Source organism: Papio anubis, chromosome 2 (assembly GCF_008728515.1).
Source record: "Papio anubis isolate 15944 chromosome 2, Panubis1.0, whole genome shotgun sequence".
NCBI lineage: Eukaryota > Metazoa > Chordata > Mammalia > Primates > Cercopithecidae > Papio > Papio anubis.
In genome coordinates, this window is record NC_044977.1 from 131,929,840 (window position 1) to 131,956,532 (window position 26,693).

Consider the following 26,693-nt stretch of genomic DNA (forward strand, 5'->3'; position numbering starts at 1 on the left):
CTCTTGCTTGGACACGGGCATTTTCCATAGCACTCTTTCCAGCTCTGCTCTCCCCACAGATTGCAAACTAATAGGAATATAATATTTTTTAATTAGAAAAAAACTAGATACTTAGAAACATGGTTTAACAAAGCTAAAGAAAAGAAGAAAGTGGAAGTCAATGGTTCTCAACATGAGAATCTCCTGGAGACCTTTAAATGCCTCAGTGCCCAGGCTATACCCCAGACCATTTAAGTCAGTCCATGGGGGCGGGACCCAGGCACCAGTGGTTTCTAAGCCTCTCCAGGTGGTTCCACTGTGCAGCTAAAGACGAGAGCCACTGGCTCACTGACCAACATTCTCACCCAGTAGAAGCAGCAATGACGGTCCAGCAGCTGTGCTTGGATTCACAGGGCTGGGATCACCCCAGGAGATCCCTGACAGCTGGTGTGGGAATTCAGGGCCCAGTCAGAGACCTTTGGGCAGCCTAGGGCCCCACTCTTAAGCTCAGTAGCGAGCAGCAACCTGTCCTCCTCAACAGCCAACTCACAAAAACCAAAATATATTTATGAACTGTGTTCTTTTTCTATTCTAAATGGAAGTAACTTGTTTGAGGCCCATAAAAAATGACTAGTGTTACAATTTAAGATTACCTATTTTGCGAAACAGAAGGCTGTCTAGGAACATTGGCAAATCTTTTTAATTCCTTACAATACTTAGGATCTGAGTATTTTTGAGAAAGGAAAATGGAGACAGTTGTCTAAAGTTCTATCTTCAGATTACATCATGGACCTTGGAGTGAAACCAGGTGGTCCGTGGGTGGTTCTGGAATGTTGAATTGTTCATCTTTGCTTTAGTTTATGGGTCCCTAATCACTACATGAATATTAGCTAATTAAATCTATTTTCTGAAACTCTCCACTTATTAAGAAACAGTGTGTAACTGCTTTAGACTTCGAATCTTCTTTCATGAGACCAACAGAATGGTTAAAAATTTGAAAATAGCAACAACGGGCCTTGGAGAAAGAGTAAATGCAAGCATCATTCGTTCACGTGGTGAATTTAGTAAATGGAGTTTGATACAGTCATAGTGCCCTAACAAGACCAGCAGCTATTAAATACTAACGTGCTACAATTCCAGATGGATCACTTAAGCAATAACAGAAGTGCAGGCTCTGATGCTACTGACCTTTGGTATTCTTCGGATCACTCTCTCACACACACATACTCACAGACACACACTCACACTCATAATTTTCTGGGCAATTTGCCACCTTGTGTGTCCTCTAGAGCAATTAGTTTTTTCACTGACAAAAGTTTCCTGGTGGGGAATTTAGTTGGAGAGGGGTTAAGCCATTATAAGGCTTGCTAGTGAGCAAAAAGACATATCATATGAAACAAAGTTTTAATTTTTATTTTACATATTTATACATAAAACTTTCAAGGAACCCTCTGAATCCAACAGAATGTTAATAGCACATCTAAAAAGGAACTTCAGGTAGTCAACATTCACAAAATGTTGAAAACTGAGTAAAATATACATATTACGGAGAGCTACAACTTCACTACGAGGCAGGCATGTATTTTTTGACTTGTATAGCACCGTCATTTACAGTTCTTCTTTAAAACTACAGTGAAGAATGAAAAGTAGTCAATGGGAAAATACTGTTCCAACTTAAAATCTCTAAACAAATAAAAATAAAGTTAAAACTACTCTCTTTTATTAACCGTGATTTGTGGTGGTGTCAGTACTGTACATTTTTTTGTAACAATATTTTATTAAAATGCCTGATATTAAGTGGCACAAGTAAAAAATTAAAATAAATTAAGAAGCAAAGGCCAATCACTGGACATTAAGCTTCAGACATTATCAATGACTAACACTGATATTTGTTTGTTTCTGCACCACCTTTAGCAACAGCATTTTTACAACCACAGAAGCAAAATAAATTCTAGCTTGTTCTCTGGTTGAATGGCTTCTTTTCACTTTGCAGGCATTTTCTCTGCCATGTGCTTCTGCTGACTTTCAGCATGTCTGTAAAATAATTAATACAATTATTTAGCATTATGTAGAAAGATCCAAACTGCTTTTCAATCAATAGCTACAGCATCCTGCAAACTGAAGCTCAGAGTTACTGACAGTGAAATAGATGAGAATCAAGAAAAAGTACGTTATTCAAACTCTTTGAACTCTGATTTGAACTCCTTAATTTTTACATTTTGTGTATGATTCCTTTTATTTAGTAAGCCACTGGATGAACCTGAGACTTATAGACATTACTACTTTTAAGAAGAAAAGTTATGTTTGAAAATGAAAAGAAATAAACATCTGGGATACTTTTATCAACAAATATTAAATATGTGTCTTCCACGGGTCCTGATACTGGGGATTTGATGGTAAGCAAGAAAATGAGGTCTTTGTTCTCATGGGGAATATGTTCCAATGGAGAGAGACAGGAAAGGAATAAATAGCAAACAAGGAAATAACAGATGGAAATAAGCATGAAGCCAAAAGTCGAAACAAGGTGTTCTGATGAGAGTAACTGAGTGACTACTTATATCTAAGGACACATGCAGACACAGATCTAGATATTAACTAAGACTCCTGACAGAAACCTGGAGCCAAAAATCTAATTCACTCCTGCAAAAGCCAATGTCTAACAAATGGCAGGTCTTCGTGGATGTAAAGATATTCCATGTTTGCATGTTTTTTCCCCCAATTAATCCTAAGGGCATGGTCTTGGCAGTGAGGATAGGGTGAGTCTTCTTATTTACCAAGCTCTATTATGGGCCAGGTCTGGTGGCTCACGCCTATAGTTCCAGCACCCTGGGAGGCGAGGCTGGTGGATCACGCGAGGTCAGGAGTTTGAGACCAGCCTGACCAACATGGCAAAACCCTGTCTTTACTGAAAATACAAAAATTAGCTGGGCATGGTGGTGTGTGCCTGTAATCCCAGCTATTCAGGAGGCTGAGGCAAGGAAAATTGCTTGAACTCGGGAGGCCGTGGTTCCAGTGAGCCGAGACCGTGCCATTGCACTCCAGCCTGGGTGACAAGAGTGAAACTCCGTCTCAAAAAACAAACAAACAAAACCAAAACAAGCTTTATTATGACCTGTGAACCCAAAAATAGGCCAGTGAAGCAGCTAGACAGTGGGACAGAGTTAGACAGTGGGGCAGAGGGGGAGGAGTGTGACCAAGCTGTTTACATCACTTGAATGGTCACTTCTCAGAGAACGATGGGGTTTGAAGGCTGCAAAAGACAATGGTTTTAAAGGACGATTTTAGGAAATGATAAATTTGGCAAGAGAAAAACATCTAGGGCTGTGGTTTTCAGCTATAATCAAAGGTTTAGGCATAGTTTGTGTGCTGCCTGGACTTCAGTAGTCAGTGATGTCAAGTTGAACTCACTGGTTTTATGCAGAGTGTGTCATATCAGGGAAGACAAACTATAAATACTTTCAGAAACAGGGGAGTGACAACAGTGTCCTTGCCACACTCAGCAGCCCATCAATAAATGGCACTATTCAACTAACATTAAAGGCACTCAGGAAAAAGTACCTTATCAATAGCTCTCCATTCCTTAAAAAATCTGTCCCCTTTAGCAGAACATCTCATGGCCCTGTTGATGTGTAACAAGAATCAAATATTTTCATAACTAACTCATATGCCTCACTTAAGCAAATCCAGATCAAGATATTTTGATGCCTAGTGAACTTGATTCCACTGTAGCTAATTACATTACAGTTCTCACAGCAATTTTTAAATATACTACTCTGTACATGTACATGCACGCACACTCCTGTGCACATGCACACACATACATCAAAATGTTTTCCAAGAAGGAAAGCAGAACAGATGGCACACAACTTCAGAAAATATTGAAAATTGGGTAATTTTTTGAGACATAAATAAAATAGTGAATTTCATTAAAATTTTAAACAAAGGAGGGAAAGAGTTTCAGTCCATAAAACTAAAAGGTTCTTATCAGCAAGTTATATAAGAGTCCCTATTAGGATTTGTTTCACTGAAGCCCCACCAAAACTCTTTTTTTTTTTTAATCAACAATTTTTATTGAGGGCTTACTATGTGCCCAGCAGGCCCTGTGCTAGGCTCTGGGGACACAGTAATGAATGAAAATGACCTCACCTCTGTTTTCAGGGAATTCATAGTCAGGTGGGGAGAGACAGCAAAGGAAACACAGTGCCATAAGGCTCCACATGACAGAGATGAGATGCTGTTAGGAACACTGAGGAGAAGGTCTTAACACAGTCTTATGATCAAAAGCAGGTCATATAATTGCTGGTGCTGTTTTGTAGACCCACCACATGGCTGTTCATGTGCTGGAAACATGCCAGCATGGAATGACCCTGACACGCCAGGGTCAACTCCCCTGGGAATAGTCCTGATTTACATGGAGGTGTAATAAGTTTAATGCACTGACAATCCATACGAGAGGAGAATGAATGCTAAAGAGCCAAGTGTTTGGAGGTCAGGGAGGGCTTCTCCAAAGAAGCATCATCCAAACCTGTGGTTCTCAAATTTGGCTATGCCTGAGAATTATCTAGGAGCTTTAAAAAAATTCTCATGCCCAGGCTAGCCCACAAGAATAATTAAATAAGAATATCTGGGGTAGGATCCAGGCATCACTATTTCATAAGCCTCCCCACATGGTTGTGTTGTGCAACCCAAATTGAGAACTACTGATGAATGGACATCTGGAATAGTAGGAGTTCTATAGGTAAAGGGAAGAGGTGGATCACATGTCCCAGCAGGACCCACAGCTACTCCTTCCGCCTTCTGAGATCTGGCTGTAGGACTCTGGGGCTGCTGCCTTTAGGGATGTTTAAGTATCCTCAGGTCCCTCCAATGAGGAAAGTTACTTTTCTGCAGCCAGGAGCAGATGTAGAAGCTTCTTCTCACCAAGAGAAAGGCTAGGCAAGGACATCATGCCCCTGGGGCCTATGGTAGGACTGCCCCAATTCAAAGGATGCCACAACACCTTTAAATTAGTGACTCCTCTCCTTTTAACTCCATGGTTTTGCCTGCCCTGTTTCCGATGGTCACACAATCTGAAAGTTATAAAAACATACACTGCAAACCTAAGTATTAGCCTAACACTTAGAAGAGGCGGGGACTCTCACCATCCTCCTTGCCAAAAAGAAATGCCAATACTATTTTGAGAAACAGAGAAAAGATCTCTGCTGTCACAGGTAAATCATAGTTTGCAAGACTTTATATATTTTTCAAAAAAAATGTAGGTCCTGATTGTATATTTCACCATTGATTTCCCATAATCTTAACACCTGCATGCAAACTTCTTGAACTAACAAAAAAGGGATGTTTTATAATTGCTGGTGGTGTAGTGCCTGAATACATCTTTAGATGGCAATAATATTATTTGAGTGTTATTGTGATATTTCAGATGCAGGCAAATACGTTCAAAGAGTATGAGAAAGCTTACTGTTTTGTTTTGTTTTTGGCTAGGGATAAGGCAATATAATATGTAAAACATACAAAACAGTGCTGCTCGTAACTCTTAAAAAAGAAAGCTTAAACATATTTTTCCAGCATTTTGCTACTAAAACTATTTTTTATATCATTGCATCACTAGACAATTATTTTACCCAGCATTACACATTGAGATGAGGTCCTATGGTAGGTGCTGGGAGCATTACTATCACTACATATGTTTTCAAGCTTCTCTGGGATTGTTGTAGATTATGTGGTTAACTCCTTACATCATTGTGACAAGAGGTGTTCCTTCTTTGCAGAGCCTTCTACTCTCTAAATACTATTTCTGGGATTAATAGCAATTACTCTCTCGGTTTAAAGATTCCATATGGACCGTCTCAGAAAAGATGCCATAGTAAATATGTGCTCATAGGAATGTTTACAGCATTCCATGTACTTTATATGCTTACAGTGATATGCTTTACTGCAAGGAAATCTGCAAAGAAATGCAAAATTTTGACCAGCATTAGCCTAGTTTCCTTGTCCCTTAGGAAGGGAAGCATTCTTTTTATCTCTTTAAAAAGAGGACGTTGGAGCAAAGCCCAGCTAAAAACTCAAGTCCTGGAGTTTCCCCACGGTGAGAACAATCTGGTGGTACTGTGGCTGCAGAGAGATGCCAGTGTCCCTGCCTTCTGGGCATGGCAGAGGCGATCAAGAACTGGATCATATAAGAGCTTGTGCTTTGGAGAACTCATCACATGGATGCTTGTCTGGAAACATGCCAGCATGACACGGCTTATGCCCAGCTTCCCAGGGGACAGTCCTTCAAGGTAAAGTCCTCCAAGACCAGAACTACTGACCTGATTTAGGTGGAGATGTGAGAAGTAATGCACTGACAATTCATCACAAGTGGGTTGTTACCAAATGGTTGCTAACAAGCATGCATTTGGTAGGGACAATGGAATTCTGCTTCTCCTCCATCTGAACAGCTGGCACCAGCAAAGGCAAGGTGAGTTATTCATGGAAGTAGAGGAAGACTAGAGCTAGTTTTTGCCTAATGCTTAGATTTCAGACCACCCTGGGCTTCATTTCTTCTTTGGCAAGAGTGAAGCCACACTGACCTGGTCAAGTCTTCGATGTCCACCAGCATGGCATCCTGCTCTGTGTGCAGCTCATCTCGGATGAGAAGCAGCTGGACCAACTCTTCATTCAAGCCTGTGGCAAATAAAAGAGCATTTAAAAACAGATAAAACTGCCTCCAAGTCAGAATGTGTAACTATTTACAAACCAGTATACCCACAAACAGCTACATATAATAGGAAAGATATTTTTGTAAAAGGTTAGACTTCTTATGTTGCAGAAACATGTCTAATTTGCATAATTATAGAGGTGTGGGAAGAAAAGGAGTCAAGTAGGAACTATTTCCAATTACCTTCATATTAAGGTGGGAAAATAAATGTTAGCCATTAGGAGACTAGCTTGTTAGAAAAAGCAGGTTTTGTTTTGAAGAAATGTGAACAACAAAGCCTGGAGCACATTAAGTTTCCCATCCTTCAGCTTCAGGACTCTCCCCTCACACTGACAGTCAGGAGGGCCTTGAGGCCTGACTACTACATCAGATGCCGGCTGAAAGGAAGGTATGCCAGGCGTGCTCAAAGCCTTCACACGGCCCTAGGAAAGGAGAAGCCCTAGGTGCAGGTTGTTTTAGGAGAAAGTATTATCTGAAGATATTGGAAAGTCAGATTTGTAATATAGTTAGATATGTAAGACCTGAAGAAATAACCCCTGAAATTTCTAAACAACAGGGTGCCAAGGAAAATATTACTTAAGACTTACTCTTTCTTTTCTTCTTTCTTTCCTTTCCTTTCCTTTCCTTTTCTTTTTTTTTTTTCTTTTTTTTCTTTCCTTCCTTCCTTCCTTCCTCTTTCTTTCTTTCTTTCTTTCTTTCTTTCTTTCTTTCTTTCTTTCTCTTTCTTTCTTTCTTTCTTTCTTTCTTTCTTTCTCTCTCTCTCTCTTTCTTTCTCTCTCTCTCTCTCTCTCTCTCTTTCTTTCTTTCTTTCTTTCCTTTCTTTCCTTTCTTTCCTTTCTCTCTCTCTTTCTTTCTCTCTCTCTCTCCTTCCCTCCCTCCCTCCTTCCTTCCTTCCTTCCTTCCTTCGTTCTCTTTCTCTCCTTTCTTTCTCTCTCCCTCTCTCTTTCTCTCTTTCTTTCTGTTTGAAATGGAGTCTCACTGTGCCGGCTAGGCTGGAGTGCAGTGGTGCGATCTCAGCTCATTGCAACCTCCACCTCTCTCTCTCTCTCTCTTTTTGAAATGGAGTCTCACTCTGCCGCCCAGGCTGGAATGCAGTGGTGCGATCTTGGCTCATTGCAACCTCCACCTCTCTCTCTTTCCTTCTTTCTTTCCTTCCTTCCTTCCTTCCTTCCTTCCTTCCTTCCTACCTTCCTTCCTTCATTCCTTCTTTCCTTCCTTCCTTCCTTCCTACCTTCCTTCCTTCCTTCCTACCTTCCTTCCTTCCTTCCTTCTTTCCTTCCTTCCTTCAAAGACAGGGTTTTGCCTTGTTAGCCAGGATGGTCTTGATCTCCTGACCTCGTGATTTGTCCGCCTCGGTCTCCCAAAGTGCTGGGATTACAGGTGTGAGCCATTGCACTTGGGCCCAAAATATTTCTAATCTCCCTGAAATCAGTGCACTGGGTTAATTGGGCTCCTGCCACTGAAAAACATGAACAAGCCAAAGCTCTCTCTTGCTTTTTCCCTCAGAGAAGCTAAGCATTACAGCTGCTAGTCCCAGACACATGGAAGACAGTACCCATCTAGCAAGAGCTCTAGGCAGGAAAACAAAAGATAGAATGGGGGTGATCAGACAGGTCCCCCTCGGAAATGCTTTTAGATATCCTGACTTCAAATGATGCATTTATCTGCCTTTAGGTCAAACTAGTTTCCAATTTTAAAAAGAGAGCCAAAAAAAAAAAAAAAAAAAAAAAAAATCACACAAAGAGGTCTAAAATTTCATCTGTTCCTGAAAAGGACTAGATGGCAATTTTAGTGTTTACAAGTCTAAGGAAGATGTTTTAGTGGTAAAACATCAGAAAGCGTTTTCAGTACTTGAAAGAATAACAACTCTAGTAAGTAATTTTCAACTAAAATTAAAATGTAGTTGTAGAATTTTTTAAAAATCCTGTGAATCTATGGTTTCTTAATCAAAATGTTTGACTCTTTCTCTTAATTTTAGAACAATATTCCATGTGTTAACTTGGCACTGAATATATCCAATTTTTTATTTGGATCTTGTGGAAAAATTTCATTTTTTCCAGTGTGCACTTGGGTAGCCTTTTATACTATCACTTAGTAGAGTATCTACATATCTGAACCCTTAATGCATAGAATTTTTTTTCCAATATGAAGTTTTAAGCTTTTTATTATGGAAAATTTTCAAACTGTTACAAAAGCAGAGAAAACAGTTTAATGAATTTCCATGTATCTAACTAGCTTTAACAATTTTCAACTCATGGCCAAGCTTGGATCATTTCTCCAACTTCTACTGGATTATTTTAAAGCAAATTCCAGTTATCATATTATTTTATCTGTAAATGCTTTAGTATGTATGTCTAAAAGACAGGGGTTTTCTTTTCTTTTCTTTTTTAGAGATGGAGTCTCGCTGTGTCACCCAGGCTGGAGTGCAGTGGCGCAATCTCGGCTTACTGCAAGCTCCACCTCCTAGGTTCATGCCATTCTCCTGCCTCAGCCTCCTGAGTAGCTGGGACTACAGACATCCACCACCGTGCCCAGCTAATTTTTTGTATTTTTAATAGAGATGGGGTTTCATCGTGTTAGCCAGGATGGTCTCGATCTCCTGACCTCATGATCCGCCCGCCTCGGCCTCCCAAAGTGCTGGGATTATAGGCGTGAGCCACCGTGCCTGGCCGGCTTTTCTTTTTTAAATTCACATAACTGCAACACCTTTATCACACCTAAAATAAATCAATCTTTACTAAAACATTCAGTTAGTATTCAAATTTCCCTGTTTGGCTCATAAATGCTCTTTTCTTTTTATAGTTGGTTTACTTGAATGCATTTGGTTGGCATATCTCTTGAATTTCTTTTAATCTGTAATATCATATAATTATACAGACTCATTCCTCCCTGGGGCTGAAGAGATTGTGAATTTATCTGGCTTAACTAAACTGCCTAAGTGAGAATGTTCTCTCTTTCATCAGGCCAAGCAAACTGCCTATTCTCTGCATGACCAATCACCTTGAGTGAGCACCACTCACCACTCCCTGTGGCCACTTCTGTTAAAGGTCTTTCTTTATTCTGGGGAGAAAAGTCCATATTTTGTCACCCTGTAATTTTCACATATTGGTTCCACACACGTCTACCATCTGGAGTCCCAGGAAATGTGTCTAATTTAATTTTATTGATGATGATGATACCTATGATGAATGTGTATACAACTAAAGTAGAAAGTATACTTGTACAGCAAATGACTTGTAACTACTGAATTGTGTTCCAGAAACAGGTGTTGTAAGTCAGGTACATGCACTGTGCTAGGAGCTGCGGATTCAAAATAAATAAAAGGGACCTGTAACTATTGTGAATCTTTAAAAATTCTTAAAGCTTCTGAACATTTTACAGCTAAAACAAATAACAACAACAAAAAAGAGCCTTGTAATTCTCTTATTTTCCTTGCAACCACACAGGAACCCAATGAAATGTTGTATGAAAAAATTGGACCAAAGAAGTAGCATTATTCCATGATGTTTTACATTGAATATCCTATTTTCAAGCATATCTTACACTTACTTTCTATCTGGGAATGGAGATCATTGACTATCACTTGTAGCTGCCCAATAGTCATGTCTCTCAGGTCGGTGGGTTTTAAACTTCTTTTCATCAAGCATTCACTTATATGAGGCATGTGTGGCAGCTGAAGATACAAAGGGGAAGAAATGGAGGAGTGAATAGAGCCACAAACACACTGAATGTAAGACTCAGTTTTCTCTTAAAAGATCCACTCATCCACCCACTGCAATTCAGTGATTAAAAGCTTTCCCAGGCTGTGTCTTTCCCAGTGTGGGGCCCTACATCCACACTACATTACCTAATACACAACTGGCATCAAAGCACAACACTCCCAGCATCAAAAGCTTTTTGACTGGTTGTGAGTCAATGTTATAGCCACAAATGAATTACCAAGGAATATCAATAATATCGATGACAAGGAAAAAATTAGTATCAGCTACTATTTAATAATTTATACCATGCTACAAGTACTGTGCTATGTGCTTTGAATACTTTATCTCACCGAATCCTCACAATCACACTCTGACACAGGCATTATCATCCCCATTTTATAGATGAGAAAACTGAGAAGTAACTTGCTTAGAACTTCATAACAGGTCAATGGCAGAGCTAGACTTAAACTCCAAAGTCCCCGACTCCTGTTCACTATGCTACATTGTTTTCATTGAAACATGAGAATGAGAATTATAGCAATAGTAAGTTTGCCAGGACCAGTAGGTTCTTAGACTGAGATTGCTTTAAAGGAATTTAAATATTCCCATGACAGCTAATATTGTTCCTAAGAAATAGTAGATATCAATCAAGAGCAAGCTTTACTTGTGTGAAATCTATTGCTTATGTATTTTTCAGCGCTACAGTAGGAAGGAAAAGGAAACAAACTTAATCATTTCTCAATGACAGGACTTTTTACAAACTGCCTTAGAGAAACCCAAGTTTGCATAATTCTGGGAAAGGACTGGGACAGTGTCAACCATTTCTGGCCCCCAAACTCTTTCTTGCATTTCAGCTTTTGCTGCTTACAAGATCAGCGACGGGAGACTTTTTCCTGTTCTGTTTCTCCACTTCTACTTGCATTTTGGCCATTGGTTTGGCCATGGCAAGGGCCATTTTGGCTTCAGCTTGCAATTTCTTTTGCCTTGTAAGGAAGTCCATGTCATCCAAGGATTCAGACTCCTCTTCAGTAGTGTCTCTATCAGAATAGGAAGAACTCTGTTTGCTCTGCAAAGGGAAAAAGAGCAGCCTGAGCCTTCCATGCATGCCAGCTAGCATCCACTTAGACATGGGCTAAAATACCCTCTGAGCCTTCTCCCAGAGCAGCTCAGAGTTTCCTCCATCAATGTGACTTGCTGCTTGAGTTGATAAATCTCAAGTAACATAAAAAAGGTCTAGTTTAAAATAGATTTTAGCATAAACAGAAAGAGCAGTATAGTTAATAATGGGAAATATATTTATAACAACCTTGAAATATGTCTCTGATTCTTGGTCTCAAAACTTTCCTGAAGTGACCAGACATAACAAAATATTGACTCAGAGCCAAGGCCCTACGTAGGTTCTTTGAGTGGACAGGATCTCAGGTATCCAATGATGTTCTGATGTCGCATTGCACTCAATGACAACAGTTTCCTCTTTGTTGGTCTTTGGTAAAAAAGGCTATAGACAGACCTCACAGAGAGGAAATAATTCCAGCAACAGGCACCCAAGATTATTCAGCCAACTTCTGTAATGTGAAGGAAAGACATGAGCTCATATTTCTAAGCCCAATAGGGAAGAACTGGATTTAGCTTATTTTCTCTTTATAATTTTTAGAGCATATCTAATTTCTCTCTCTCTCTGATACGGTTTGGCTGTGTACCCACCCAAATCTCATCCTGAATTGTAACTCCCACAATTCCCATGTGTCATGGTAGGAACCCAGTGGGAGGTAATTGAATTATGGGGGTGAATCTTTCCTGCACTGTTCTTGTGATAGTGAATGAGTCTCACTAGATCTGATGGTTTTAAAAAGTAACATGTGACTTGCTCCTCCTTGCCTTCCGCCATGATTGCAAGGCCTCATTAGCCATGTGGAACTGGCTAAGTCCATTAAACCTCTTTCTTTTGTAAATTGCCCAGTCTCGGATATGTCTTTATCAGCAACTTGAAAATGAACTACACCCTCTCTCTCGTTAGAGACAGGATCTCACTATGTTGCCCAGGCTGGAGTGCAGTGGTGTCATCATAGCTCACTGCAGCCTTGAACTCCTGGGCTCAGGTGATCCTCCCGCCTCAGCCTCCTGAGTAGCTGGGACTATAGGCACCATGATCAGCTAATGTTTGTATCTTTTATAGAGACAGGGTTTTGCCATGTTGCCCAGGCTGGTGATTTCCCTAATGGTTTAATATGAAAATAGTTATTAGCCTTAAGAAAGCTTATATATCTCTATTTTATTACAACTTTGACTTTTTAATCATTGTCAAATTTTAGGAGCATGCAATTCCAAGAAACTTTTCTTTTTTAATCTCTGAAATGTTTGTTCCTGATTCACAACAGAAAAGAAGCTAAATGGCCAGGAAATCACAACACCAAGCTTCAGCTGGTGCTGTTTGGACTCACCATGGGAGACAAGGGGGTGTCCAAGCTGGTTTCAGTCTTACTGTCATCAGCATCACTGTCCTTATCACTGCCACTGTCGTTGACAAAGCATATCTGCAAGTTCATCCCACTCTGCAGTCTGGGCAGAAACAAACAGGACACTAGTTCTAGTTAGCTATTGGTTATTTGGCTTCAGCCAATAGAACTGTCTGATTTTGCTAACAGAAAGTAGTCTTATGTGCTCTTCACATGGAGAAGTGAGCAACCAACATTACTCTCCACGTATGAATAACTCTTAGTAGAGGATTTTCCAATGTTCTGTGAGTTTTTTCCTCGCCAGTTTCATGGTAAGTGAAAAATAATTTAAGGCCACATGTTAGGGCACCCAGCACAATACCAAATAGATAGTTGGCACACAATAAAAATGTGTTGAGTCTTTGAGTTTACAGTCCTGTCAATCAAGATGAATGGGGTCCTCAGGCAAATAAGGCTGTGTGGTGTCATCTAGAGTCCCGTCCCAGGGGACAATCAAAGACTCTCTCACTGGAGCCAGCATCCCAAGGCCACAACTCTCTGAAGAAAGACTCCTTTTCTCCCAAATAGACAGAATAGGGTCATCTGAAGGAAATCTTTACGGCAGTTGCCAAAAGCCAACCGAGGGAGCTCATTTATATCATTAAGAAAGAAAAACACCACACGTTCACACTTAAAAACATGTAAGGAAGCTCCAAACCCAGGCAGGAAGGTGCAGCCTTAGAACACAGCAAGGTTCTGCAGACCGCCTCCTGCACACAGAACCTCAGGGACAGAGACCTCTGGGAAGCCATTATATGTGTGGTGAATCCCGAAGCTCCAGGGCTGATGTTGTTGGAAGCACAGTCACAAAGGGTAACCTCACCATGTAGCTGCCACTCGCAGGCCAGACTGCAAAGCCAACTTTTTGTCCTAACCTTCTTTTGAAGTTGAACACATTTCAATACTGTTTGGCGATAAAGCGTTTTTAAAGAAATAGTCTTCCTAGCATCTCTAGTAGCCCCAGTCTCTGTTTAAGCTTAGGGAAAGAAAAGGCAAAGGAGGTTCCTACACAAGAAGAGATCCCAAGGAAGGTGAGGTTTAGGGCAGAGGACACTGCCAGGTTTAGGTCAGAGGACGCTGATTTCTCTGGCATTATTACTGCCATAGGGAGAAATGTCAAGAACAACTTACCTGAGATTTGACTTTTCAATTCCAATGGTAGGAATGCTTTGTAGAAATTGCTCAGATCACTCATTTAAAGTGCTTCTTTTATTGAACATAACACAGAACCCAGAAAAAGAAAATCTGATTTAACACGGGAACCATAATTGTTATGGGTATGCGCTGCCACCTATTGTTAAATTCTGTAATTACTGAAAATCCCAGCTTACAAACCCTGTTAAGAAAATGCAGCCATTCCCTCAGTCTGCCCAGCTCTATTCGCTCCCTACCCTCAAGGCACAGGCAAGGGGAGCCAGGCACAGAGCTAGGGGTTAGAAAGCAACACACCCCACTCTGAACATCTAAAGGTGTTTGGAGTGAGCTGAACTTAGGTTCTGAATCCTTACTTCTTTCTCCAGGCACATTACAAAAGCTCTATGACCCTCAGTTTCCTCATCTGTAAAATGGGTTGAATAGTAGCAAACCCAGTGTCATGCAGGAAGGATTAAAATAGTTCATTCAGAGCTTAGTGCAGGGCAAGTGACCTGCACATGTGAGTTGGTCTCCATTCTCTATTTGTTGAAAGTCTAAACAAAAGTAACAGAATTTTAGAGGTGAAGTGATTCTCTAAAGTCACTTACTCTAATACTGCTTGTCCTGTCACAATAATCCCTGATGTAGAATCAACTCTCTGAGACGACACATTGTCTATTAGGCAGTTTGTTCTTCTATTGAGCTGGGATGTGCCGCCTTTTTACTTTCATCCATTGGATATACATACATACCTACATAAACACACACACACACACACACACACACACACACATATATTTTTTTTTCCTGGAGAAATCTAATATGTTCAGGTTACCCTTTGATTCCATGCAGGTTTAGAAATTTTAATGTCTGTTAGTCTAAAAAATAAAATCAACCCCCTTTTAATAATAATACTCAAGATCTATGGGTTGGAAGATGGTGGGAAAAAAAACTGTTAGCAAATTAAAAACAGACACATTTTAAAGACAAATCCTAATTTGAATCTAGGATTACGTAGCATTTTCTATTTATTGAATAAAGTCTTGAGAAGAAGGGTCTCGCTACTGGATACACAGATTATAAACATATAAAATAACCCACAATACAAAATACAAAGCAAAATAAAGCTTACAATGTCCAGAGATATATATTTTCACTCACAAGAAGTTTGATCATAAGTTCTGTTGTTCTGCTGCTATGCTGACTTCTTTTTGAAGGATTAACCCAGACTTAAACATCCCATACAGTCTAACTCAGGAAAGAAAAAAAAAAAAAAGTTGGGGGAGATTTAGTAGTCTGTGTAAAATAAAAAAAAAAACGCCACAGGTAGAAATTCAGAAAATCGCCTTAGTACCACATTATCCCCATGGGAAACTGAAGAGAGCTTCTTATAGGGTGAGACATAATTCCTTACAGTGGTAATCACCAAGAATGTTACTCTCAGGAAAAGGAAATTATATGACATAACAGCTAATGGTTGAGAGGGGATTTTAGTAAAGACATCTTAAAACGAGCTCAGGTTTCAAGAAGGATTTGTTTGCCTTTAGCCTTTAAGCAGGTTTTAAGAAGAAGTCAGCTCTCAGTGAAACTCAACCACAGCTCCCAAGCAGCCTGAATGGATGGGTGGGGCCACCTGGTGCTGCTGAAGGCCTCTGTGCCCAGGGTGGAAGAACAGATAACCCCTGTTCCAGGACCCTGCCCACCCTGGGAGACGTGGCTGTTCTTGAGGCTCACATCTGAAAACCGAAGTTCCCCGGGCCTCTGTCCCTCACACTGCAGTGCATCTGGCTGCCCTCACAACCAGTCTTGCAAAATTCAGGCTGCAGGGGGCCTAATTTACCTAGATCTCTCAAGCACAGTCTGAGGTGAAAACAAAACACCATCCTCATCTTGTTAATTAGAGATATAATTTCAAGGTATCCAATTCAAGGTTACTTGATGTTTCAAGTGGCATTTACCAGAGCACTGTGCAAAGACTGCTGGAAGTCAGCCTTGCCTGTCGATTTCATTTCTGAAAGGTCTGTCCTGGTTATCCCAGAAAGCTCTTCTCCCTTACATACCACAAAGCAATCAAAACCAACGCTGCTGCCCAGAGCTACTGACAGGGAGCACCAGGGGTCTGGAAAGAGGGTGTCCTCGATGGAGAATGCCCAGAAACATGAAGAGCTAAAGACTAAGTATGTCTTCTGGACATCTCAGTGTGAGCAGGAGTGGCCTCTGTGTGACAGTGCCTACTGGCCAGGAGCAGGAGGGCACTTGGTCGGGAGGCTGCACAGCAACCTCGTCTGCTTGGCATTTACAGTGAGGAAGGCTGCTATTTAGAAAACACTGGTGCTGACTTCCAACTACTATTACCAGGGATACTATTAAAATATGCACAGGAATTGAGAGGATGGCAGAGATGAAAAGTTTTTAACTACGAAGAGAATATCTCGAAAACTCAGCCAAGTGGTAATATGATTTTGTATAAAGGTAACTTTTATTTGAAAATACAGGGACAAGAGCAGTTTATTCCCTAAGAGAAACAATGCCGTGGCCCTGAAGTTTGCTGGTGACTTCTAGAGGAGCAGTGGTCATTGTGAATCGGGACTTTGTTCTTGGCTTTGGGTTGTAGTGACCGGGATTGGGCTGGTCTGAGACCAGCTCTGAAGCCTGGAACTACTTGCTTTTTTTCAGATTTTAGGAAGGGGAATCTCCCAGCACCTGCTTAGACCACTAGTATCTACGTATAAATGTTCAAGATTCATTAGTAAGATTTTTTTCCCCCTGTCCACAGCGCCTTGGTTCACTTTACTTTGAACTGTTGCATTGAATTTTAAAGTATGTTCACTTACATTCTCTCCTGGGGCTGTGGATTACAGGCAAGATATACTTACTCAGAGAAGTCAAATGACTTGCCCCAGACCTGTGACAACCTCTTTATAAAAATGGTCTCAATTCTTCCTCTCCTTATACCCATCTCCTCTGTAATGTGACTCTGCAGCTTCTCCCATTGAGAAGTGGAGTCTACTTCCCTAGCCCTGGGCTGGCCTTGGAACTCATCTTTGCCAGTAGAATGCAGAGGAAGTTCCAGTTTCCCCCTCAGGGAGCCCTGCCACCACCCTCAGAACAGGTCCAGGCTAGCCTGCTGGCAGTGTAACTTTGTAGCACAGAGCCCACTTTGTAGCACAGAGCTCAACCGGCAGTTGTCTCAACTGAAGCCCTAGACAGGTGTGAGAGCCCAGCCAAGAGCAGTAAATACACCTTGCCAACCTGTAGCTGACCGGAGATGATTGAGTAAGCCTGTCCAAGCTCAGGTCAGACCAGAACCACCCAGCTGACCTATAGGATCCTAAGGAAAAATAAAGGTTGATCATTGTATGCTACTGATATGGGTGCCTTTTTAAAAAAATTATGCATCATCATTGTGGCAATAGGTAACTGGTACAGGTTCACAAAGCAAAAGGCTACAGGCTGGACTTCTGATTTCAGAATCCGGTGGCCTTTCCCTTATACTACACTTAGCCTCAGGTTTGAATTTATTAGATCCTTTCCGTATCTGGCAATATAATTTTAAAGGAAATATGCCTCCTATACCTGCTTATAATTTCAAGGCAATTGTATGGTTTTCCTTAGGAAACGGAATGAAAGGGAACGCCCCATAGGCCAGGGATTTCAAACATGCATTGCTCATTATCTGCCTACAACCAGTGTGGCTTGAGAGCCTTTGGTCCTGCTATGCCATTCATTACTCAGCATCCCCAACTAGTTTGTGGCTGGGTCATTAAAATATATCATTTCCATTTATTTTGAAGGATCTTTGATGTATGATTTCAAGATTTTATATATAATGAAAAATTGCCCATAGTTTTATAGGATATCTTTTTCTGTTTCATGAGAATTTCAAAAGTGATGAAACATAAAATATGGATTGCAACTACTCAAGTAGCTATAAACACATTTCATTTTTCCGAGAATCTGTCATGAAGAAAGAATGTGAGAACAATTGAGGTTTGGGTAAGCTTTAGACATACTGCACGTGTGATGGTGTCTCTATAAAATGTGTTCAGTTAGGTTAAAATGACGTACTGCTGCTCCTTGTAAATTGTAAAATAGTCTTCCTGTCCTGCAAACTCTGCCCCTTTCCCTTCTTTTCCCTACTGACTGTTCTATGTTGATATTTACCTTGAGTTACAGAAATGCCTATTACTACTCAAACACACAAAAAAGAAAGGAAAGGCAAAATTTCTGCCTCACAATATTTGTTACGAAAATACAATGCTATATTTTAGCAAATATTGCTGGTCCAACAAAAATCATCACACACACAAAATGACTATAAATGATTTTTATAACTATATAATGCAGAGAAAAAAGAGTTACATGTTCATGCATGCATGCATGCATGCATTCATTCATTTGATGATCAGGCCATAATAGTTCTGTAAATTTCAAGGCACCAATAGGCTGGTGTCCCTGTCAGTCAGGGCACGTTCTAGTTTACTGCAGTCCCCAGTATTCTCTATTGCTTTTTATCTGTGCTACTTCACTCACTTATCTTTTCGGCTCCTGAGGGCATTTTATGGTTCGTGGCCCCTACATTAAACGGATGCAAATAAAAACTAGGTCTTCTAACAGATAACAAGCGCTTGGATCATTAAGTTACAATGTATAGATAGAAATGTGGAATACACAGAGCGTGTGTTTTCTCATATGTGAAACAGGGACCTCAAGAAACACTTAGTGGAATCTCCCTGTCTTATATATGGGAAAATACTTTTGCTACCTGGACATTAACAAGGTGTTAACCAGAAGACTGAAAAAGCAGAGAACTACAGAAGGAAGGAGGTCTTGGGGAACTGAGGTTGAGTGGAATGAATACAGGAGAGAGAGAGAAAAGCTGACCCTCCGGTAGTTATGTGCCCAGAGGAGTAATGGGTAGTTTCTAACTATATGCCAAAGAGAGGACTGGGGAGGACATTATGTCTCTTTATATCCTGTCCTGATCCCCATCTTACAGGACTCAGGCATTTGGCTTCCTCAGCAGAAGTTCATGAAGGCAGCTCCAAAGGTAGCTGGAGTGTGAATGGCCCTCTCTGGGTTTTCTCCTCCTAATCTTATGCATAACTCTCTTTTTTTCTACTTGCTCTTCTAAGACTAGTTCTGGACCCTTCCATCTGTACATGTTCACATGATAGCTGGTAAGCACACCAGCCATTCTGTGGCACAACATGGCCACAGAATCTCCTCACTGACTTAGGCAACTAATAGAAAAGGGAAACTACCACTTACCAGCTTTTCTTTGGAGAAATATTGCCCCTGTATCCTAACCTGAATCTCCAGAGAGCTATAAATACTTGCATTCCTCAGACGGCTGTTGGTTCTAATTCTACATCGAATTCTACAGTGTCCATTTCCTTCACTAATGACCATTCTCATGTAATTAAATTTGGAATTATAGAATCTTAATGTTGGGAAAATGCATTTTCTACTGAAATGTTCTCTAGCATGAATGAAAGACCAGAACAAGGCCTCTTCTGATGCTAGGAATAAAACTGCCATCTCTCATAGGCACCAAATGTTATCTACTTCCATCTTAAATAAGGCCAAGTAATTTCCAAGTAATCTGTATTCTGAAATTAAAAGTTACTATTTTTGAGCATCTACTATGTGCCAGGCATTTTGCTATTTTACGTGTAACCCTCAGATACACATTAAGTAGCACTGTGAACCCTGTTTCACATATGAGAAAACAACGGCTCAGAGAGGTTAAATTACACACTATCACAACACTGATACTTCAGGAAAGTCTGTCTTGAAATGTCAGGGCACTTTAAAAAGGATGAAACAAATTCATTAATGGTAGAAAAAAAGAGAAGAAAGATTAAAAAAAAAAAGAAAGAAAGCAAAACCAAACCAAAACCAAAACAAAAAGCTGGCAACAACTTAAATGCCTAACAATAAAGATTGATAAAGTATATTATGGTGAAATATATGATGGGCTATTCTGCAGCTAGTAGAAATACTAACCTTATGAATAAGATTAGTCCAATATTATTACATTAGATGAATCTTATGAATAAGAATAGTCCAATATTATTAGATTGGATGAAAGTTTCCAACTATTAAGTAAAAGAAAGTAGGCTAAAAACAGTACCTATGCTATAATTTCAATTTTACAAACAAAAATATGCAGATATATGCATAGAAAAAAATGTCAGGAAATATACTTTTTTTTTTTTTTTTTTTTTTTAGTGAAAGAGATTCAGTTGGCTTTGGATTTTCCTCTTTTGAGCACCTCTGAGGTGCTACATAAGGGCATTTGGCAGGGATTTATTTATTTTTCTTTTTATTTTTTTGAGACAGAGTCTCACTCTGTTGCCCAGGCTGGAGTGCAGTGGTACAATCTTGGCTCACTGCAACCTCTGCCTCCTGGGTTCAAGTGATTCTCCTGCCTCAGCCTCCCGAGTAGCTCAGACTACAAGCACCCGCCACCACACCCGGCTTTTGTATTTTTAGTAGAGACAGGGTTTCAGCATGTTGGCCAGGCTGGTCCCAAACTCCTGACCTCACGTGATCGACCTGCCTTGGCCTCCCAAAGTGCTGGGATTACAGGCATGAGCCACTGCGCTCAGCCTTGGCAGGAATTTAAAAAAGAAAAGGAAAGAACATGACTGAGTTGATGATTAGCATTTGTGTGTTGGAGAAAAGGTGAGTAGATCAGTGTTTGATAGCTGGAAGAGGATGGCTGTGTGTCTGACTCAGCCACGTCTATGCAGGGACTGACTCACACATGAGTCAGGCCGGGTTTTTGTTTTTGGCAGAGTGCTAGGGGTCGTGGGAGATCCGTAGGCAGCAAGAAACATTTTCTTATAAGTGAACATTTCTGTGGATGGACTGTGATTCAACTGTTGACATTCCTCCTCAATTCAGTCTCGATTTCATTCTCCTCCTTGGATCTGCAGTAAATTATAGACTCTAACGTAATTGATATAAATTTAACTGTATTTTTAAAGCCAGGCTGCCTATTTATTCTGCTCAGCCCAGACAGAGTTTAAATATCTATCTACCCCACCTGCTGATGAGTTTCGGCTGTTTAGGCAATGAAGGTTAGAGAAGAAATACTTTTCCCCTTCCAGACCTTTGAAAATGTTCATGCGGACTGGGTAAAAACATGACAGCAGAAAGTCAGTGCCTGTGTGTGTTTTTGAGGCATATTCCTGAAGTAGGTGGAAATCTCAATTGCCAATTCTTTTATTCTTTTGACCACTAAAGCACTGCTTTACCACTTTTTATGTTCATGTTTAGAAACATTTTGGGGACACTATTTAGGCTTGGTTCCATGGTAAGCTTCATCTCAAAAACATTGGCTTTCATGATTTCATTTGTGACTGTTTGAATTCTAAGCAGTTGTGAAAAAGAACGCAGTGGATCGATAAGACTGCATTGATTCTATGAAGTGTGGTTTTTTACCTTTTGCAGTCTTTATTTATTTTTTATTTTTTGAGACGGAGTTTCGCTCTTGTCACCCAGGCTGGAGTGCAATGGCATGATCTCAGCTCACCGCAGCCTCCGCCTCCAGGGTTCAAACGATTCTCCTGCCTCAGCCTCCTAAGTAGCTGGGATTACAGGCGCCCGCCACCACACCTGGCTAATTTTTGTATTTTTAGTAGAGATGGGGGTTTCATCATGTTGACTGTGCTGATCTTGAACTCCTGACCTCAGGTGATCCACCTGCCTCGGCCTCCCAAAGGGCTGGGATTTCAGGCAAGAGCCACCACACCCGGCCTAAGATAGGGATGTATCTCAGCTGCTGTACCTCAGGTAGGTGGTGGCATGATTGCAGTACTTAACCCTATCAGCCCACAAACCAGGTAATAATCCCCAAGGAAGAGGTGGGCACTGGTTGTCCACTCATGCCTTCTGATAAGAACAACAAAGCTCCAGCATCAAACCTTGCAGATGGGGATACAATGGCTTGGAAGGTGATGTACTCCATCTCCCGATGGCCCAAAAGCTGAGACATGACAGCTCTCAGGTAAAGTGGTTAAGTGGAGAGTTGGACTGTAAATGTGAAAAAGTTTTAGAACTACATTTGCCAGTGTGTTTCACCTTTTTTTCTTCTTTTGTGTGCACAAGAGACATATGATAAAAGCGTATATCCAAAAAAGTCTAAAACGACTCTTTCAATAACTAAAATAAAAATTATAAGTGTTAAGAAGGCATGTGTCACCGTTTGAATGGCAGTGGCTTTTCATTTTTACTGGTACATAAAACAACTATTTGTCTTACAATCAATGGTGTCTAAGAGTAAATACAAAGGATAATGAAATATTGTAGCAGCACCTACTAATGCAGCACTGACTCTAGTGAACAGGCAGGCAGTGTTGAAACATGTTGATGAGTGAAAAAGCATGGTGAGTAACAGAGCATGTGGATACACCACCTCATGATCGATGGTGGAAGAACAAATACAAATCCTGGAACAGTGATTGTCTCTGGTGAGAGAGACAGGGAGACTGGAAGAATAGGGGACAAATATGGCAGGATCTAAGCTTTTTATAGCGTTTTCAATGACACTGATTTTCTAACGCCATACATAAATATTCTGTCTACTTAGAAAGCATTTCACAAATTATAGCCATTGGATCTTGTTTTCTTCTTTGTAATCTGTTGATTGCACTAATGGTTTCTGTTCTCATCAGAAATCTCTTCCATGGTTTGTTTGTTTTGTTTTTTTAAGAGACAGGGTCTCGCTGTGTTGCCTAAACTATCCTCAAGCTCCTGGACTCAAGGGATCCTCCCATCTCAGCGTCCTGAGTAGCTGTTACTACAGGCACATGCCACTGTGCCTGGCCTTCCGTGGGTTTTTAATGTGTACAATAATCTGAATGAGAACAATCCAAGCAGGACAGAAAATTTTACAACAGGATTGAATAAAAGGATGGCATTAAACCTTAGATGCCATGGCTCACCTGCAGTCAGTGAGAATGTTTTCTAGCAGCTTTGTGCACTCTCAATGGAGCCTTGTCACGTGAACTGTGTGTGTCTAGACACATGTGTGGGATCACTGTCCAAAGAGAATGCAAACTAGAGTAATAAAGTCATCATAGCTTGTCAAAGATGATGCACCAATGAAAAATAATTCCTTGAAGCTCTTTTAATTAAACATTCAGCTGTCCACTAGAGCCATTTTTAAATATAAAATGCAGCCCTGTGGCCTTTTTCTTCCTGCCTCCCCCTCTTTTGCAATAGCTCAGGCAATTGAATTCTCATTGGTGATAAAAAAAATTCATAAGACAGGGTACAGCTGGTTGTGCCTCTAGCAAGATGTCAAATTCAGCTTGCACAAAATTAATTGCACCTAATTAAACCAGGGTCATTGGCGTTATTGTAAAGTGAGGCTATTTATTAGACAAAGAGAATTTCACAAATACCAATTTGCTTTTCTTTTAGGTTTGTGAAGGAGAAGAATTGCTTACATAATTAAATTTGTTTTGCCATTTTAATCTTATTACTCCTCAAAAGATCCACTTCAAATCTTGTTTCACTTTTGAAATTGTGTAATATTTTAGAATATTGGAAGTAATCCTTGGAGGCGGGCATAAAAAAAGATAGTTTTTTGTTTTTTGTTTTTTGTTTTTTTAGATTACCCAGTGGCTTTTCAAAGAGTGTAAAAAAAGAGGTCATAAGCTACCATTTGCAAAGACACACACCTTGGAAATACTTATATGAAGGGTTTTTAAAGCAAATCTTTAGTATATGTATGAGATTAATATGAAATGTAAAAGATATGTTGCATGTTATAAATATGTTGCTAGAGTATGCATCTATTGTTTCAAGAAAGATGCCACAGACAGGCAATTTCACTGAGTTGGAACTAGACAACCTCTTTCCTCGCTAACGCTGAGCAGATACAACCATTCTGCTTACTTCTTCCAGAAAATCATACAAAAGTTATTACTGTTAGAGACAAAAGGATGATTGACTTTCTTGGCAAAATAATGCTGGTTCGACCTGTGATTCTGTGGCACGTCGTATATACGGATTCCCAATTCCTCACTTTTAAAGTCCCTGTGAATCCTATGTCTTTGAAGTCTCTCTGGATTCACTGTTATTGGTCCAGTTGATAACAGCTCCCTGATTAGGGTGCCCCCCACTCCTTGCCCTCCAGCCCAAATACAAAAGGAGATGGCAGGTGTCCATTATTGGCCTTGTCTCAGCCATTTACCAATAAACCTATAAGGCCAAGAAAGAAATGAGTTTTGATTGGGTGATGTTGGAATGGTTTAGTTAAGTAAACAGTAATCATTATTCAAAGCAGCTGCTCAAAAGTTCTCTGGGGAATTTCTGTCTCTCATAATATTCAGCATTTGGAGAAAATGGTATAGCGTATTTTAGGTTACATCATCCCATTGTACACTTTATGAAAAAGACTACTTATATTTATATGTATGTAAATAAGATCTCTCTTGGGGTAAGGTAAGAAGAGAGGTGAGAATCAAATTTATTTCATGGTTACTGTGAAAAAAGGTAAAAGGAGAAGGCAGAGAAAGCTTCCTTCACAATGTTAGGTCAGTTTGTAATGTTTAAAAAATAAAAGATTTCCTAGATATCTACCAATAAAGACTACTCTATCTTGTGTTCCCACAGCAGCTAAGCCTGTTTCTATTCCTTTAATTACACTAAGCTACATAAGCTCATCATCTGAAACATAATGCTAACTGATCATTAGTTTGGCCAATGAAAACATTTTTTATAGGAAAGTATTATACTAGTAATAATAGACAAAATGTTTCTTCAAGAATATGACTAACCCTAATATTTCTTAGAAAGCTTATTTCAAAAATAGATAATTCATTTTTCTCATTTCATTTTAAGCTTTAAAAAATCTTTTTACAGAAACACTTTTAAATAGAAAAAATGACAAAGGTTGTACAGTTTCAGTTTGTAAAGGGCTGATACTGTGCGGATTAGCAAATTTTGAAGAAAAAAATGACACTCCCTCTACTTGTCACATTTCAGTATAAGTCAAATTTAATTAGTTGAGTTATGAAGCAACATCAAATATTATTTTGCTGCAGTATTAGGCATGAAATGTCTTTATGGGATTATTGTAAGCCTAGCTTTCATTTAACAGCTTGTCACTCTTAAGATGTGCTTTAGGAGATAGCAACATCTAGAAAAATCCAGTGGGGCTAAAACCCAACAGACAACTAAGAGGAACTCATGCTCACAGGAACAGTTGAAACTCCAGTCTTCCCAGACCCTCATGTTACTTGATAATTTCTCACATACTATTCATGAAGTTAGTTTTTACAGGCAAATATACAGCCTTTAAAGAAACATAAACAGAACTCCATTAGTTTGCCAAAGATTCCACTCACCTCAGTAGGCCCTGCCTTAAAAAGTAAGCTTGCCATTTAGGAATCCACTGCTTGGTCAATTAATTTTAAATCTCCGGCCTCATGTAAAATTGGGCATTGAACTCTTCAGAGTAGTAGATTGGTATCAGGTTTACCTGGTTTTAATCTTATTACTCCTCGAAAGATCCACTTAAAATCTTATTTCACCGTTGAAATTGCATAATATTTTAGAATACTAGAGGTAATCCTTGGAGGAGGGCATAAAAAATGATAGGTTTTCTGTAAGTTACCTAATGGTTTTTCAAATACTGTTATGTGCTCTGGTACATTTTGGAGTACCATACTGGTGAACTCAATGTTCTGACATCCCTCAAGTATTTTTGTAAGTAAGAGGTAAGGTATTTCCAGTTCAATGAAGAATTTCAGGGATAGTGATGCAGTAGAAACAAATTCTAACAGGGATAGGGAGTATGGGTTACACAATTGCAACTGAACATTCTAAAGGCTTTTCTCCTACATTATTACTGATGAGGAGGATGACAGTCAGTCTTTGCAAACTTTAAATTTACAGGGAGAAAGTGATACTTCTTAGAAACATTTAGTCTCATTATTACCATCATTCTGAGAGAGATCCGAAACACTCATCATGTTCTCAGAGGATGATCTCATCCCAGAACATGAAGATGAAAGTATCAGAAAAAACGGGATATAAATAATCTTCCTTATGGTGAGTCAACAAATGTAGCTTGTTATGAGCTACTGTGAAATACATTTGTGTTTAGATAGCCCTGTCTCTGCAGGGGGCAGATGACTCAGTGATTTTCAAATTCTGCTCTGCCAGAAGAGTTTCAAGTAGGCTTCAGGGGCTTGTAGGGGAAGGATGGAGAGAGGTGCCAAACGGGAGGCATGGAAAGGGGCAATTAGGATGGGGGACACATTTTCTGGGCAGAGGTATTCCAGTCTCTCTCCTTCAGTCCTCCTGAACAAAAGGAGGACTGCCAAACTGGGTTTCCACACAGGGTTTTATTCAACATATTTCTGCTATTAAAAATAGTGAAAACCTTCTAGTTAACTATGGCATATTGAGCGCAAGTATCTACTCTCACTTCTGAAATCCTACCAAAATAACATTAAAGAAAAAAAGAAGGTATAAATCTACATGGACAAAGAAAAAGGAAACAGAAACAACAGCACACAAGAGATTTTGACAAAATTTTAGAAGATGATATGCAGATGGGTGGGGAGTATTTGATGTAACTACCTCAATCTACCATGTGCCCACACGGGAGGCTGGTAGAGGAAGCACATGCATTTCCACTGCAGAATCCTGGGAATGCTC

The 26,693-nt window shown here is 39.9% G+C and overlaps 1 protein-coding gene across 7 annotated transcripts in view; it reads right to left on the reverse strand.

Moving 5' to 3' along the window:
* Positions 1 to 1,369: 1,369 nt before the first annotated feature.
* Positions 1,370 to 26,693, reverse strand: part of LOC101021093 (schwannomin-interacting protein 1) — an 803,298-nt gene continuing 777,974 nt past the window's right edge. For all 7 annotated transcript variants that reach the window (XM_017955752.1, XM_017955753.1, XM_009201444.2 and 4 more), the window contains 5 exons: positions 12,822 to 12,939; positions 11,249 to 11,446; positions 10,229 to 10,352; positions 6,552 to 6,645; positions 1,370 to 2,013 (listed from right to left, as the gene is read on the reverse strand). In XM_017955752.1, coding sequence (XP_017811241.1) covers positions 1,962 to 2,013; positions 6,552 to 6,645; positions 10,229 to 10,352; positions 11,249 to 11,446; positions 12,822 to 12,939 — 586 coding nt within the window. In that variant the 3' untranslated portion in view covers positions 1,370 to 1,961. The remainder of the gene's footprint in view (positions 2,014 to 6,551; positions 6,646 to 10,228; positions 10,353 to 11,248; positions 11,447 to 12,821; positions 12,940 to 26,693) is intronic.